The sequence below is a fragment of the Dipodomys spectabilis genome, unplaced genomic scaffold, assembly GCF_019054845.1.
Source record: "Dipodomys spectabilis isolate Male_0828 unplaced genomic scaffold, ASM1905484v1 ptg000541l, whole genome shotgun sequence".
Lineage (NCBI taxonomy): Eukaryota > Metazoa > Chordata > Mammalia > Rodentia > Heteromyidae > Dipodomys > Dipodomys spectabilis.
In genome coordinates this window covers 251,008-267,058 of record NW_024871218.1, presented here as the reverse complement: position 1 = coordinate 267,058, position 16,051 = coordinate 251,008, and the positions used below count along the sequence as shown (strand labels likewise).

The 16,051-nt window shown below is 55.4% G+C and overlaps 1 protein-coding gene and 1 pseudogene across 1 annotated transcript in view; one reads left to right on the top strand and one right to left on the bottom strand.

Annotated features, from left to right (window-relative positions):
• Copg1 (COPI coat complex subunit gamma 1) overlaps positions 1-12,778 on the bottom strand; it is a 30,524-nt gene extending 17,746 nt beyond the window's left edge. Inside the window, exons 1-12 of the mRNA XM_042670325.1 lie at positions 12,637-12,778; positions 11,736-11,788; positions 11,274-11,354; positions 10,995-11,066; positions 10,773-10,852; positions 6,785-6,860; positions 6,371-6,463; positions 5,999-6,085; positions 5,359-5,516; positions 5,025-5,158; positions 2,965-3,032; positions 2,559-2,747 (exon numbers count right to left, since the gene is read on the bottom strand). Of these exons, the coding sequence (XP_042526259.1) occupies positions 2,559-2,747; positions 2,965-3,032; positions 5,025-5,158; positions 5,359-5,516; positions 5,999-6,085; positions 6,371-6,463; positions 6,785-6,860; positions 10,773-10,852; positions 10,995-11,066; positions 11,274-11,354; positions 11,736-11,788; positions 12,637-12,673 (1,128 nt within the window). The 5' untranslated portion in view covers positions 12,674-12,778. The remainder of the gene's footprint in view (positions 1-2,558; positions 2,748-2,964; positions 3,033-5,024; positions 5,159-5,358; positions 5,517-5,998; positions 6,086-6,370; positions 6,464-6,784; positions 6,861-10,772; positions 10,853-10,994; positions 11,067-11,273; positions 11,355-11,735; positions 11,789-12,636) is intronic.
• LOC122099835 lies at positions 8,468-9,045 on the top strand (annotated as a pseudogene).
• Positions 12,779-16,051: the final 3,273 nt, after the last annotated feature.

The window sequence follows — 16,051 nt, the reverse complement described above, 5'->3', positions numbered from 1 at the left end:
CCTGACCCTCACTGGCTACCAACTGAGCCACGCCTGCAATCCCAGCCGCAGTCCTCCAAACTGCCTTTTCACTCAGACATTCCCAAGCTGCTCAGGGTGCTGCCATCAACCTCAAGCAGGAAGTCCTGCCATCTCTGCTGACATTCCTTCATGCAGCTTTCCAAGTGGGCCATGTCCTGCCAATGGCTGCCTCCCAACAGGCTCCTGCACTGCCCTGCTCTCCTGTGCCTCCCCGGGTCTCTCATGAGTGAGTCTGTCCCCCTCCCCGGGTCTCTCAGGCTGTCTACCTCCTCTGTACTTCGCCCGGACCTCTCCCACAGCCCATTGCCCACAGGGTTCTGTAGGAGAGTAAGATGAGTCTCACTTGCCACAGTTCTTATCATACACAGGCCGTGCACCGTGCGTGCCCATGCTATAAAGTTTACCTTGCTGTGTTACAGTGGTTCACACCACTGTCTTTGACCCCTCCATGAGGAGGTTGGAATGGGGTACTCAAAGAGTCCTGCAGGAGCATCTTCTGGTGGCGAAATATCTTGCTGGGGGTGCTCAGGCCTTCTTTTCTTTTCTTGCACTGGTCCTAGGGCTTGAATTCAGTGCCTGGGCACTGTCCCTAAGCTTTTTCCTCACTTGAGCCACAGCTCAACTTCTAGCTTTTTAGTGACTTATTGGAGTCTCATGAACTTTCCTTCCCAGGCTGGCTTTGAACTGTGACCTCAAATCTCAGTCTCCTAAGTAGCTAGGATTACGGGTATGAGCCACAGACACCCAGCTTCTGATTTCATTTCCTTGCAAATAAGTAATTCTTTCACTGGCTGGGAAGGTGGCTCAGTGGTAGAGTGCTTGCCTTGCATGCATGAGGCCCTGGGTTCGATTCCTCAGTACCACATAAGCAAAAAGAAAAAAGCCGGAAATGGCGCTGTGGCTCAAGTGGTAGAGCGCTAGCCCTGAGCTGAAGAGCTGAGGGACAGCGCCCAGACCCAGAGTTCAGGCCCCACGACTGGACCCAAAAAAATAAAATAATTCTTTCACTTATTTCAAAGTGAAACAAAAATTACTACAAAAGCCACGGGTAGTGGTACATGTGTAAAATTCTCATACTTGGGAGGATCATGAGTTTGAGGCACTATCCTGGGCTACACAGACGGATCGTGTCTCAAAAAACCAGCCAGGCACTGGTGGCTCACACCTGTAATCCTAGCTACTCAGGAGACTGAAATCTGAGAATTGCAGCTCAAATCCAGCCTGGGCAGGAACATCTATGAGACTCTTTTTTTTTTTTTTTGGTCGGTTGTGGGGCTTGAACTCTGGGCCTGGGCGCTGTCCCTCAGCTCTTCAGCTCAAGGCTAGTGCTCTACCACTTGAGCTACAGCCCCACTTCCGGTTTTCTGGTGGTTTATTGGAGATAGGAGTCTCACGGTCTCTCCTGCCCAGGCTGGCTTTGAACCACGATCCTCAGATCTCAGCCTCCTGAGTAGCTAGGATTACAGGCGTGAGCCACCAGCGCCCGGCTCTCTATGAGACTCTTATCTCCAATTTACCACTCAAAAATCAGAAGTGGCGCTGTGGCTCAAGTGGTAGAGCACCAGTCTTGAGCACAAAGAGGCTCAGGGACAGTGCCCAGACCAGCCCAAAAAAAAAAAAAAAACCCATGAAACAACAACAAAATAATCTGAGGGAAAAGGTCAAAAAGTAGCAGTAAAGCAAGCGCACTGGATATTGATGAAAGTGAACTAAACAACTCGTGGGAGGAGATGGGAGGGAGAAAATGGGAGAGAATGAGGGAACAGATGACGCTGTCAGAAAGGAAATGTCCTCACTACCTGATGCATGTAAACGCAACCCTCTATAATAACAATGAACCAAACAAACAAGAAAAGCTCAAACTCCCACCTCCACCAGCTCCAGGCTCCTCACCTCTGGGTTGCCTACTCCTTTTCCCATACCTATGAGCCGCCACTTCCCTCAGAACTGCTTTCCCACCCACCCTCCTCTAGTAACTTGCAGCGCATTTCTGGTTTTTTCATTGTATCACCCCAATCTGAAGTTATCCTGTTGACCAGTTTATGTATTATCAATTCACTAAACTTCCCAGCAGAAGGAAGCATCTTAAGGCAAGGCTCCCATCCTGAATTCACTGATACAACCTTCTCCTCCAACTCTACGGAACACAGCAACACCCCGTACCTCAAGGGATGGATTCACCCAACAGGCCGGGAAACTACTGTTCTTGAGGCTAAAGTGACCAGGAGGGGAGCTGGGAAGGTGGCTCAGTGGTAGAGCGCTTGCCTTGCATGCATGAGGCCCTCGGCTCAATTCCTCAGCACCACATAAGCAGGGGAAAAAAAAACCCGAAAGTGGGGCTGAAGCTCAAGTGGTAGAGTGCTAGTCTAGAGCTGAAGAGCTGAGGGACAGCGCCCAGACCCAGAGTTCAGGCCCCAGGACTGACCGGGAGGAAGGCTTGGGGGCAAGGCTGGAAGAGGATGCACCCTTTCCCACAACCCCCAGGCTACGTCCAGCACAGGGACTCTGGGGCTGTGGTGTTCAGAGGGTGCCAGTACCTTGAACTCGTCAGAGATCTCTGACACGAAGGAGGAGATCTGCTTCATGAGGCGGTCGATGCTGCTCTCGCTGCCTGTCTTGAGGAGGGTGGTAATGGCCAGCGTGGCAATGCTGCGGTTGGAATCTGTGACCAGGTTCTCCAGGTCCAGGTTGCAGGCTGTCACAGCAGAGGGGTGTCTCATGGCTACCTGTGTGGAGAAGACAGAGACAGAGAAAGAACAGGGACCAATCTGTTACTTCCTTGAAAATGTCTGGCCCTGTCACAAATTATATGGACAAGACATACCTCATCACCTCTAACCCTAACCCCTACACCTTTAGGTCAAGGTGGGAAACGCCAGCTGGCTTAAGCCTAACTCCCAGACGCCAGGCCCTCACTCTTCCCATTCCCAGACCCTTAGGTACCTTATTCAGGGTGCGGACAGCAGCGTAGCGAAGCGCAGCCTTGGGTGAGCTGCAGAACAGCTGGAGCACTGTGGGAAGACAGATGCCGCATGCACTGGCTGCAGGTAGGCTGGAAGCCCCACTGCAGCAAGCACGCTTAGGAAGATCAGACACAAACCCTCTGCTCAGCTAGGGACGATGTGGGTACCCGAGACAGAGGCAAAGGTACTGACATGTCAGGCAAGGGGGCTGCACAGGCAGTGAACACAAGCGACGTGCCAGCCCCTTGCTGAGTAGGTGAGGTGCCTTGTCTCACTGGAAGCAACTACAACAATACCCATTTTACAAATAGGGAAGCTGAGGCACCAAGGGTGCAAATCAAGCGAAGTCACTCTCGGTGACAGCCACGGAGGACAGAAGCAGAGTTAGCACCCAGCACTGACACTGGGTACCAGCTCCTCAGGAGGCTGAGATCTGAGGATCACAGTCTGCTCACACCTGCAATCTGAGTGCTTAGCCTTAGCACTGAGGTACCACTCCTCTCCTCAGCTCTGGCTGCCAGAAACTCAGAGCTAAAGTTTGTGCTCCAACTGTTTTCTGAACATTCACATTCCTGTCCCATTGTGTGTGTGTGTGAGCATGCACGCATCCCAGTCTGGGGCTTAAACTCAGGACTTAGACACTGCCCCTGGGCTTTTGTGTTCAAAACTAGCACTCCACCACCTGAGCTACCACTCCACTTCCAGAGTTTTGGTGGTTAATTGGAGACAAGCGTCTCAAGGAAGCCGGGCGCTGGTGGCTCACGCCTGTAATCCTAGCTACTCAGGAGGCTGAGATCTGAGAATCACAGTTCAAAGCCAGCCTGGACAGGAAAGTCCATGAGACTCTTACCTCCAATAAAAAAAAAAAAAAAAACCACTAGAAAACTGGAAGTGGCACTGTGGCTCAAGCGGTAGAGCACTCGCCTTGAACTGAAAAGCACAAGGACAGCGCCCAGGCCCAGAGTTCAACCCCCACTACAAAAAACAACAACAACAACAAGTCTCAAGGACTTTCCTGTCTGTGCTGGCTTCAAACCATGATCCTTAAATCTCAGCTTTCTGACTAGCTAGGATTACAGGCGTGAGCCACTGCCACCTGGCTGCTGTTGTACTTTTAAGAATGATTCATGGGGCTGGGAAGGTGGCTCAGTGGTAGAACACTTGCCTTGCATGCCTGAGGCCCTGGGTTTGATTCCTAAGCACCACATAAGCAAAAAGAAAAAAGCCGGAAGTGCCGCTGTGGCTCAAGTGGTAGAGCGCTAGCCTTGAGCTGAAGAGCTGAGGGACAGCGCCCAGGCCCAGAGTTCAAGCCCCATGACCGGACCCAAAAAAAAAAAAAGAATGATTCATTTTTCTAAACAGGATCACATTTACTTGATGCCTCCTCTATTTTGTTTATATCACTCAATACAGGGTTATAAGAAGAATTAAATACTCAAATTGGTGGATGATTTCATTAGTTTGTTTCAGAGGAGCAAACAATAACCACACATAAGCCCCTCTCTGCCTGGCCAGTCTTATCACTACTTTGGGGAGTATCAGAAAATCAGGAGGTCCAGACATCCTAAAAGGCTTGACTTTTCTGCCATAGCCTCTTTTGCTTTCCTGTGAAGAATGCTCTCTTCTTCTGCTCTTGGAATACAGGGTTAAACACCTACAGATCCTCCTTTGTAATCTAAACACAGTCCCATCTGGCACTGGCCTCTTGGTGCCTCAGAGCCTGCATTCTACTGCTATGCTAGCACCGAGTGCAGATGAGACGCACTCAGTGGTTTAGGCAGCTTAACCACACAAACACACGCTGCATCTGCTATAGGGCCAGGCCCTCTTCTGAGTACTTGGTATGGAACACACATTTACTGCCTCCCAGGAGGATCAGCACCTACTTTTCAGAAAGGAAACGAGGCTCAGGGAAGATGAGCCTGGCTGAGCAATGTCCAAAGTGCAGGTGGCTCCATAATACCAGACCATGGCCTGTTTCAGGGCTCCCCCCCCTCCCAGCTCAGCCCCTGGCTCCCAGGGTGAGGGACCTGTGCTGACCTGACACAGCGGGGGCCAGCTCTTTGGTACTGCAGCCTGGCAGATTGACGATAGCCGAGGCAGCTTCATACACCACCATCTCATACTTGTTACGCAAGCAGCTCTCGATGAAGTCAAACAGTGGGCTATCCTGGCTACGAGAGAACACAGGGTGGCAAAGGAAGGTGAGGATAGCCTGGCACGGTAGACTAAGTGACAGAGGTCCCTGTCTGCCGCCCTCCTCATCTAGCAGGCAGGAGACGGTCCCTACCCACCGCCCTCCTCATCTAGCAGGCAGAAGACGGTCCCTACCCGCCGCCCTCCTCATCTAGCAGGCAGACGGTTCAGAACTTACCCGCCGTCCTCCTCGTTCAGCAGCTTGCTGGCCACCCGGATCATCATACAGTAGGCAAAGGGAGACTTCAGGCCATGCCGGGAGAACTTGCTGATCATCTTACTGACTGCCAGGCGGTCATTCTTCCGCACGTGATATAGGAGACCCAATGCATGGTACTACAAGAGAGAGACAGGAAATACAGGCAGCTGACTTTTGAGTCTATCTCCTTCTCGGCTTTGGTAAGTTCAGTGCACTTCCCTGAACTTCAGTTTTCTCATTTCCAAGAAGAGCACAGTGTGATATCAATTCAGAGGCTCCAGATGACACAAGGAAACCAGGCCTGGGTAGCTAAGGGAGAGCTGTGTTGGTGAAAACCCAACCAAACGTGTCTGTGCACTGCTACAAAGCCAGCCATGCAGAGGGTTTTAACAAAAGGTGGCTCCTCACTGCCTGGGCCAGGTGAGCCATGACAGCCTATCAGAACACTGAGCTGTTCTGAGCCAGCTGCTCAGTGGTCAGCAGCCCAAGCTCCCAAGTGCCTTCCTCAGTCTACTGACAAGGATGGTGAAGGCCAGGCCAAAGGCTCTTGTGGCGAGCAGACACTGACTGGGTGTTGCCAGGCCCCTGCCTGAGCGTCCTTAGCCTGTCCACATCTCACCTGGACCATGATGTTATCACTGGAAGCTGCCTCCTGGGCCTCGTTCACCCAGCGCTTGACAACGTCGAAGCTGCACTTCAGCAGGTGCTGCAGGCAACAGGCAGGTCACACCTCCACCCCACCCCTACCCCCCACCCCGGTCCTGAGGCTGTGGACAAACTCAGTACAGTTACCACCCTCACTGTCCCCCAAGTGCCAAATCCAACGTCAACAACCTGTCACCCAAGGATGGGTCAAGGCCACCCCAGCTCATTCCTGACCAACCCAGAGTGGCGGGGGGGGGGGGGGGGGGACAGAAGCTGTTATTTTATTCAGTGCCCACCCCCACCCCTACCACTCGCCCCTTGCAGGGCTCTGGTTGCAGCTACGCACCAGTGACGATACCAAGGCGGAACTGGAGACACTGGGCACCTTGTCCACAATAGCTTGTTTCATGTAGCGCTCAATGGCCTGCAGCATAGTACTCTGGGAACAAGAAGCAAGGTAGGAGGGGCCCACAGGAGTACAGGTACCCAGGAAACACAGACCGTCCAAAAAAAAAAAAAGAGTCCAGGGCCAGGTGTTGGTGGCTCACGCCTGTAATCCTAGCTACTCAGGAGGCTGAGATCTGAGGATCACAACTCAAAGCCAGGCACAGCAGTAAAAGCCGTGAGACTCTTACCTTTGGAAGTAGTGATGTGGCTCGAAGTAGTAGAATGCTAGCTTTGAGTGCAAAAGCTCTGGGACAATGCCTGGGCCCTGAGTTCAGGCCCGGGGGTCTGACTGGGGGTGGGGAGTAGGACTCACATCTGTGATCTGGCAGAGTGCTCGAACAGCAGGGCCTCGGTAGTTATCTTCCTTCCCCGTCATATCTTTAGTCAGGCTACATTGGGAAGAAGGCACAGTCCACACATCAGGCCAGGGCCTGCCTGCCGACTGCTCTGTCTTCCATCAACTGCACTCACTGGATAACTACTTGTTCCCTTTCATTCTCTCCCTTCCAAGCCAAATTCTAGCCCAGACAGCTAGAGAGATTTTTATAAAACTCAAAACTAGGGCTGGGAAGGTGGCTCAGTGGTAGAGAGCTTGCCTTGCATGCCTGAGGCCCTGGGTTCGATTCCTCAGCACCACATAAGCCGAAAGAAAAAGCCGGAAGTGGTGCTGTGGCTCAAGTGGTAGAGCGCTAGCCTTGAGCTGAAGAGCTGAGGGACAGCGCCCAGGCCCAGAGTTCAGGCCGCACGACTGGACCCAAAAAAACAAACAAACAAACAAACTCAAAACTAACCAGGCCACTCCCCTGTTTTTACTAAGATACTTCTGGTAGTTTCTCAATGCCCAAAACAGAGAAGTTGCTGAAGAAACCCTGCATTTACTGCTGTTGTGGCCCAGAACAGTAGGCTTCACCTCCCACCTGTCTTGATAATTTCAACAAGCCACTCAAACCGCTCTTCTGGTTCAAAACCAAACTAATACCCTTCTAGTCCATCACAAGTCGATGAATTATATCACATTCTATTTTTTTTTTTGTCCTGGTCCTGGGATTTGAACTCAGAGCAAAGAAAGGCACTGTCCCTGAGCCTTTTGCTCAAGGCTAGTGTTCTACCACTTGAGCCATAGCTCCAATTCTGTTTTTTTTTCTCTTTTTTTTTTGGTTGGTTGTAGGCCTTGAACTCTGGGCCTGGGCACCGTCCCTCAGCTCTTCAGCACAAAGCTAGTGCTCTACCACTTGAGCCACAGCGGCACTTCTGGTTTTCTGGTGGTTTATTGAAGGTAAGAGTCTCAAGGACTTTCCTGCCGAGATCCTCAGATCTCAGCCTCCTGAGTAGCTAGGATTGTAGACGTGAGTCACCACACCTGGCTTGTTTGTTCATCTCTTTAGTGGTTAATTAGAGTCAAGAGTCTGTCAGGATTTCCTGCTCGGACTTCAGATCCATCTTCAGATCTCAGCCTCCAGTGCCCGGCTCACACTCTATTCCTTAATGGCCTGGCTGATTGGATATTTCCATCTAAATTCTAGAGCTATAGAAACAACAGCCATCTTGTTTGCTGGTGTACTGCCAAAGCTACACATAGACTTGTACATATCCAAATGATTTTCAAAATGCACTCACAAATGAACATATGGACCTTTACACACACAACTATGGCAAGAAAAAATAAGGGCTACACAGTAGTCTGTAATAATCCTAGCTATTCAGGAGGCTGAGATCTGAGGATCATGCTTCAAAGCCAGCCCAGGCATAAAAGTCTGCGAGACTCTTATCTCCAATTAACTACCAAAAAACCTGCAAGTAGAGCTGTGGCTCAAGTGGTATAGTGTTAGCCTTGAGTAAAGTTCAGGGACAGCACCCAGGTCTTGAGTTCAAGCCCTAGGACCTGCACACGCACGCACACACACACACACACACAACCAAGTCCTAGTTCACAAGGACATTTTTTATTTTTGCTGGTATACAATCCTTAGATCTCAGACGTGAACCACCCACACCCAGCTAAGGATTGTACTTTAGTGATATCCGTCCCCTCAGTCCCTCAAGCCTAATGCAGAAAGCAGTAATTGGCATACAGGGCTGATAACCTGCCTTCCTGCCCTCTATACATCCGTTTTTCTTGTGGTCTCCCTTAGCATTCCAAGCTAGCTAGTTTAAGAAGAAAGGGGGGCTGTGGTGCTCCCTGTGTGCTCGTTCGGTGCAGACTGGGGACCTCTTTTGTGAAGCGGCATCTGAGGAGACTCCACCGCTCGCAATGGCCGACAAAAAGCCCAAGGAAGGAGTCAAGACTGAGAACAACGATCACATTAATTTGAAGGTGGCAGGCAGGGCAGGATGGTTCTGTGGTGCAGTTTAAGATGAAGAGGCACACACCACTTATTGAAAGCCTATTGTGAACAGGGTTTGTCAATGAGGCAGATCAGATTCCAATTTGATGGGCAGCCCATCAATGAAACAGACACACCTGCACAGTTGGAAATGGAGGATGAAGATATAATTGATGAGTTCCAGCAGAAGACACAAGGGAACCTGCTACTTTGCTCCAGAACTTTGTTCTTATAGACCAAGAATACATTCTTAATTAGAAAAACTGCAATTTGGGTCCACCACATCCTGACAGTATAGTTTTCTCTATTCTTTCATTTTCCTCTTTCCCATTCCTTTATTGTACATAAAGTAACTGGTGTATGTGCACAAGCATATTGCTTTTCTTTTATTTATTTATTTTTGTCAGTTGTGGGGCTTGAACTCTGGGCCTGAACGCTGTCCCTCAGCTCTTCAGCTCAAGGCAAGCACTCTACCACTTGAGCTACAGTGCCACTTCTGGTTTTCTAGTGGTTTATTGGAGATAAGAGTTTCACAGACTTTCCTGCCCAGGCTGGCTTCGAACCACGATCCTCAGATCTCAGCCTCCTGAGTAGCTAGGATTACAGGCATGAGCCACCGGCACCCGGCTGCTTTTTTTTTTTCTTTTAAATTAATTGGCCAAAAAAATAAATAAAATTAAATTAATTGGCCAATGGTGTGTGTGTATACTTTTTATTTTTTGGTCAGTCGTGGGGCTTGAATTCTGGGCTTGGGCGCTGTCCCCACACTCTTCAGCTCAAGGCCAGTGCTCTACCACTTGCGCCACAGAACCACTTCCGGTTTTCTAGTGGTTTATTGGAGATAAGAGTCTCACAGAGTTTCCTGCCCAGGCTAGCTTTGAACCGAGATCCTCAGATCTCGGCCTCCTGAGTACCAAGGATTACAGGCGTGAGCCACTGGCACCTGGCTCCAACGGTATATTTTGATCGACATCAAATGAAGATGGGATGGGGAAAAATACTGGTTCTGTGAAAATATCCCCCTTCTCCATTCGTGGCATGCTCATTCAGCTTTTTTTTTTTTTTGGGTCCGGTCGTGGGGCCTGAACTCTGGGCCTGGGCACTGTCCCTCAGCTCTTCAGCTCAAGGCTAGCGCTCTACCACTTGAGCCACAGCGCCATTTCCGGCTTTTTTCTTTTTGCTTATGTGGTGCTGAAGAATTGAACCCAGGGCCTCAGGCATGCAAGGCAAGCACTCTACCACTGAGCCACCTTCCCAGCCCATCATTCAGCTTTTATCTTTATATTTCGGTAAGTTATTTTACTCTGTTTTAACAAAAAAAAAGAAACAAAAACAACAGAAAACCTTGCATACCTTGTTTGATTGGAAAATTTTAATGCTTTCGTTTATCATTGTAAAACCAAGGACAATTTTATAACTTTTTGTACATAGCTGTTACATGTAGGGCAATCTGTCTTTAAGTAGGGGTAAATTACTCTTTAAAAAAAAAGAATCCTAGATAGTTTTCCCTTCAGTGAAGCATCTTGTTGTTTAAATAAACTTCTTGTTTAAAAAAAAAAATGAGGGCTGGGAAGGTGGCTCAGTGGTAGAGTGCTTGCCTTGCATGCCTGAGGCCCTGGGTTCAATGCCTCAGCACCACATAAGCAAAAAGAAAAAAAGCCAGAAGTGGCGCTGTTGCTCAAGTGGTAGAGCCTTGAGCTGAAGAGCTGAGGGACAGCGCCCAGGCCCAGAGTTCAAGCCCCACGACCAACAACAAAAAAAAGGGAGTGAAAGGAAGTCCAAGCTAGGGTAGTAAAAGGGAAGCAGCACACTCTAGAGGTGGCGTAGGGTGACACCAGTAACTGAGTATGAGTGACACAGGAGGAAATAGCACCTGGCCACATGTCTGTCCAAAGTCTCATCGCTGTGCATACGAGAAAAAAAATGACTTTTGTCACTGGAACCCATCCAAGGAGCTACCCACAGCCCCAGACTCGCCTGCTGGTGACGATGATGACGTCTTCAGCAATGCAGGACATCTCCTTGATGGTCAGGTAACACATCCGGCGGAGCGTGGGCTGAAAGGCATGGGAAGGCAGTTCGGTGAAAGGGCCAGATTGGAAAGGAAACCTCCAATCTACACAGAGCAGTCTAGTGACTGCTGGGCCCTCTGCCACCCTGTCATGCTGCTCTCCCCAGGAGAGCCAGATGGGTACTTACATCATTGGACTGAAAGAGCTTGGTCATCGCGAAGAAGGCCTCTGTCGCTTCGGTGGTCCCCAGGTGGTCCCCCTGTGGTAACAAAAAGGAGCCTCGGCTTGGGTGAGGCCAGTGGCCAGCCATGGGTCAGCACAGGCTGGATCCTCAGACTCAGAGCTGGATGCTCAGGGAACTCAAAGCGGGGCTGCCCCTAAGACCACACAGACTGTCACAGAGCCTGAGCACCCCCCCACACACACACCCAGTGCCACTTCCTCTGCCCTCATGTTCATCCTGTACCTGGTTTATGAGGTAAAGGATCTTGGTGAGGATGTGGGCACATTTCCGAGGGTTGATAGGAGTTTCATTAAAGACTCGGGCCTAGGAAGAAGCAGCAGCAAGTATTATCTACTAGCCCAGTTCATGTTCCCTCTGCCACCCACTGTCAAGTACATATGGGGTCTAAGAAGTCATAGAGGCAATAACACACAGGACTAGACAATCTTATTCTCATAAGGATATACTCCTTTTCCTTATCATGGACAATTCTTGTAATTTTTCCTGTTGGTGAAGAATGTGCTGAGTTACTGACTGGCAGACACTTAGCAAGCACTCAACCAGGGAGAGATGAGGAATGTACACATAACCAATTCTCTTCTGGAACACAGTTCTCCTGTCTTCTAGACAAGGGTTCCTTACACCGTACTCAGACTGCCCTGAAGATGGTGCTCATGGTGGAAGACCAAGGGAAATCCCACTTGCCTCCTGCAGCACTGCACTTTTCTCCAGGTGCTGGAATGGGTTGGAACCTCCTCCTGCAGCCAAGAGTGGAGAACACCGGTCAGACGGAGGCCTCGCCAGGAAAGCCAGAGGCATGGGGCTGGCACTGGAGGGGCCATCTGTCCAGACCCTGCCGCTGTCTGTCCAGGACGCGAATCCCGCGGAGCCACGTGTCGGTGACGCTCTCTGATTTCATTCAGGCAACTAGCACTTCACGGAGCCCCCACGGGCCAGGGGCCAACCCGGTCCCCCGTCCCTGCGGGTCGTTACCCGGCGGAGGTCCGGCGGTCCGTCTACCCATCCGGCCGCCCCAACGCGCTCCGGTGCCCGGCCGTGGGTGGGGAGGAGAACGCCCGCGGCCGAGCCGCAGCGGGTCACCGCGATGGGCAGCGGGCCGGGCCGGGCCCCGCAGCGGGTCACCGCGATGGGCGGCGGGCCGGGCCGGGCCCCGCAGCGGGTCACCGCGATGGGCGGCGGGCCGGGCCGGGCCGGGCCCCGCAGCGGGTCACCGCGATGGGCGGCGGGCCGGGCCGGGCCGGGCCCCGCAGCGGGTCACCGCGATGGGCGGCGGGCCGGGCCGGGCCGGGCCCCGCAGCGGGTCACCGCGATGGGCGGCGGGCCGGGCCGGGCCCCGCAGCGGGTCACCGCGATGGGCGGCGGGCCGGGCCGGGCCGGGCCCCGCAGCGGGTCACCGCGATGGGCGGCGGGCCGGGCCGGGCCGGGCCCCGCAGCGGGTCACCGCGATGGGCGGCGGGCCGGGCCGGGCCGGGCCCCGCAGCGGGTCACCGCGATGGGCGGCGGGCCGGGCCGGGCCGGGCCCGGAGCCTCCCCCCAGCACGAGCCCCGCCGGGCCCGGGGTCCCCGGCCCGCACCCGCCGCTCACCCGCCTCCTCGTCCTTCTTGTCGAATCTCTTCAGCATGGCGGCGGCGCCGGAGGTGCCACGCAGGACCGGCCGCCGACACCCAGCAGCGAAGGCGCCGCGCCGCGCTCTCCGCCTCGCCGGCCACTTCCGGGCTCCGGCGGCCACGTCGACGCGCGCCCCGCGCCTGCGCACTGCGCACTGCGCCCCGCGCCTGCGCACCCTCGGCCGCCGACGCCGCTCCACCCGGGCCGCGGGGAGGCCGGGCGCCCGCGGGGCCTGCGGGGATCCTGGCGACAGAGGTGGGGACCCCGGGGGAGGACTGGGGTGTGGATCCCAATCGAGACCCCGCCTCTGCGCTCTTGGGCGTGTGAGCCCTGCCCGTCCCCTCCCCCGTCCCGTCCCCCGCCCCGTCCTCCCGTCCCCGCCCCGTCCCCCGCTCCGTCCTCCCGTTCCCCGCCCCGTCCTCCCGTCCCCCGCCCCGTCCTCCCGTTCCCCGCCCCGTCCTCCCGTTCCCCGCCCCGTCCTCCCGTCCCCGCCCCGTCCCCCGCCCCGTCCTCCCGTTCCCCGCCCCGTCCTCCCGTCCCCGCCCCGTCCCCCACCCCGTCCTCCCGTCCCCGCCCCGTCCCCCGCCCCGTCCCCGCCCCGTCCCCCACCCCGTCCTCCCGTTCCCCGCCCCGTCCTCCCGTTCCCCGCCCCGTCCTCCCGTTCCCCGCCCCGTCCTCCCGTCCCCGCCCCGTCCCCCGCTCCGTCCTCCCGTTCCCCGCCCCGTCCTCCCGTTCCCCGCCCCGTCCTCCCGTCCCCGCCCCGTCCCCCGCTCCGTCCTCCCGTTCCCCGCCCCGTCCTCCCGTCCCCGCCCCGTCCCCCGCTCCGTCCTCCCGTTCCCCGCCCCGTCCTCCCGTTCCCCGCCCCGTCCTCCCGTCCCCGCCCTGTCCCCCGCTCCGTCCTCCCGTTCCCCGCCCCGTCCTCCCCCGCCCCGTCCTCCCGTTCCCCGCCCCGTCCTCCCGTCCCCGCCCCGTCCCCCGCCCCGTCCCCCGCCCCGTCCTCCCGTTCCCCGCCCCGTCCTCCCGTTCCCCGCCCCGTCCTCCCGTCCCCCGCCCCGTCCTCCCGTCCCCGCCCCGTCCTCCCGTCCCCGCCCCGTCCTCCCGTCCCCGCCCCGTCCCCCGCCCCGTCCTCCCGTCCCCCCCCCCCCGTCCCCGCCCCGGCCCCCGCCCCGTCCTCCCGTTCCCCGCCCCGTCCTCCCGTTCCCCGCCCCGTCCCCCGCCCCGTCCCCCGCCCCGTCCTCCCGTCCCCCGCCCCGTCCTCCCCCGCCCCGTCCTCCCGTCCCCCGCCCCGTCCTCCCCCGCCCCGTCCTCCCGTCCCCGCTCCGTCCTCCCGTTCCCCGCCCCGTCCTCCCGTTCCCCGCCCCGTCCTCCCGTTCCCCGCCCCGTCCCCCGCCCCGTCCCCCGCCCCGTCCTCCCGTCCCCCGCCCCGTCCTCCCCCGCCCCGTCCTCCCGTCCCCCGCCCCGTCCTCCCCCGCCCCGTCCTCCCGTCCCCGCTCCGTCCTCCCGTTCCCCGCCCCGTCCTCCCGTTCCCCGCCCCGTCCTCCCGTTCCCCGCCCCGTCCTCCCGTCCCCCCCCCCCCCCCCCGTCCCCGCCCCGGCCCCCGCCCGGTCCCTCGCCCCGTCCCCCCGTCCCCCGCCCCCGTCCCCGCCCCGTCCCCCCTCCCTTCCCCAGCCCCCCTCTCCCTCCCCTCCCCGCGGGCCTCCCTCAGGCCTGCCTTGAGGCCCGCCTTTCCCCCAGGCTGTGTGGACTTGGGCCTCGGCTACGGCCGGGCTGGGAGGTGGCTCGGGGTAGAGTGCCTGCCTCGCCTCGCGTGCACGAGCCCTGGGTTCGATTCCCCAGCACCCAGAAGCAGATAAAGCCGGGAGAGGCGGTGTCTGGAGGGGTAGAGCGCTGGCTGGCCTGGAGCTGAAGAGCGGAGTCCAAACCACCGTGTGGGGCCGAGGTGAGGCTCGGGGCTCAGAGAAAACCCCGGACGCCGGACCCCCACCAAGAAGACCACCGAGAGTCAGACGTCCAAGGATTACCCGGGCGGCTCTTCACACCCACACAGCGGGCGTAGGAGGAAGCCCGAGCTGAAACTTCACAGGGCTTATAAAGGCAAAAACTACAAAGTGACAAAAGGAGAAGGAAAAAAAAAATCACAGACTGACAAATGTACAGCAACCGGAGGCCTCAGCAGGGCATTCCAAGGCGATTAGGGGTAGTAGGGAGTTATCAAACTGGCTGGGTCTTAAAGGGCCATCTGGACATGCCAGAGCAGTTCAAGCTTAGCAGGGAGTTTCCCGGCTGGTTGGGTTCTGATAAGCTGTAGCTGGGATAATTGGTGGTCTGGGTTTGTTCCCTGGGTCTGTTTATCTTGGGCCAGCTTGGTCATCTGAAGTTTGTGGGGACCCAAGGTCAGCTATAGTACAAAGTGGGTCCTGACTTCAGAGTAGCTTTGTTCAAGTAATCTATGGTTTAGCATTTTCAGCACAAACAAGACAGTTTATGAAATTCAGGTGGGCCCAAGGTTAATATGAGCAGCAGAAGAGTTACTGCTTCCAATCGAAGCCACTTTTAACTCTTCAGCAGGGGCCTCCAACACTACAAGATACAGACCACCCAAGGAAGGGCACAGAGCTGGACTGCCCACAAGACAGGGAAGACATACCTCCATGGGGGCCAACCAGGGGTTGAAGAAGATCGAGTCCAAGGAGAGAGAGAGAATACTTAGAATAACATTTTACATTCGCCCCCATAAAAGACGCAAAGTGTCACCAGGGGATGGTTGAAGAGTTCCCCCAGCTTCCCACTTTCCATCCAAGTCACAGTTCCTGGAGAGGCAACACAGAGTGGAGGTATCATCTAAAGGATTGATTATCTGGCTACTGGTTGGCCACGGGTGTCTGGCTCAAAATGTTTTAAAATATACTTGTGCCTGGTACAGGTGCCCACACCTGTAATCCCAGCTACTTGGGAGGCTGAGATCTGAGGATCATGGTTGGTTGGAAGGCAGCCTGGGCAAAAAAGAATGAGACTTTTTTTTTTTCCAGTCCTGCAGCTTGAGCTGGGTCTGGGCACTGTCCCTGAGCTTCTTTTGCTCAAGGCTAGCATTCTATCTATCTCTGGAGCCACAGCACCATTTCTGGTTTTTTCTGTGTATGTAGTACTGAGGAATTGAACCTAGAGCTTCATACATGCTAGGCACTCTACTACTAAGCCACCTTCCCAGCCCTGTGAGACTTTTTTTTTTTTTTTTTGTCAGTTGTGGGGCTTGAACTCAGGGCCTGGGCACTGTCCCTGAGCTTTTTTGCTCAAGGCTAGCACTCTATCCTTTAGAACCACAGCTCCACTTCCTGTTTTCCGGTGGTTAATTGAAGATGAGTCTTATGGGACTTTTCTTCCGAGGCTGGTG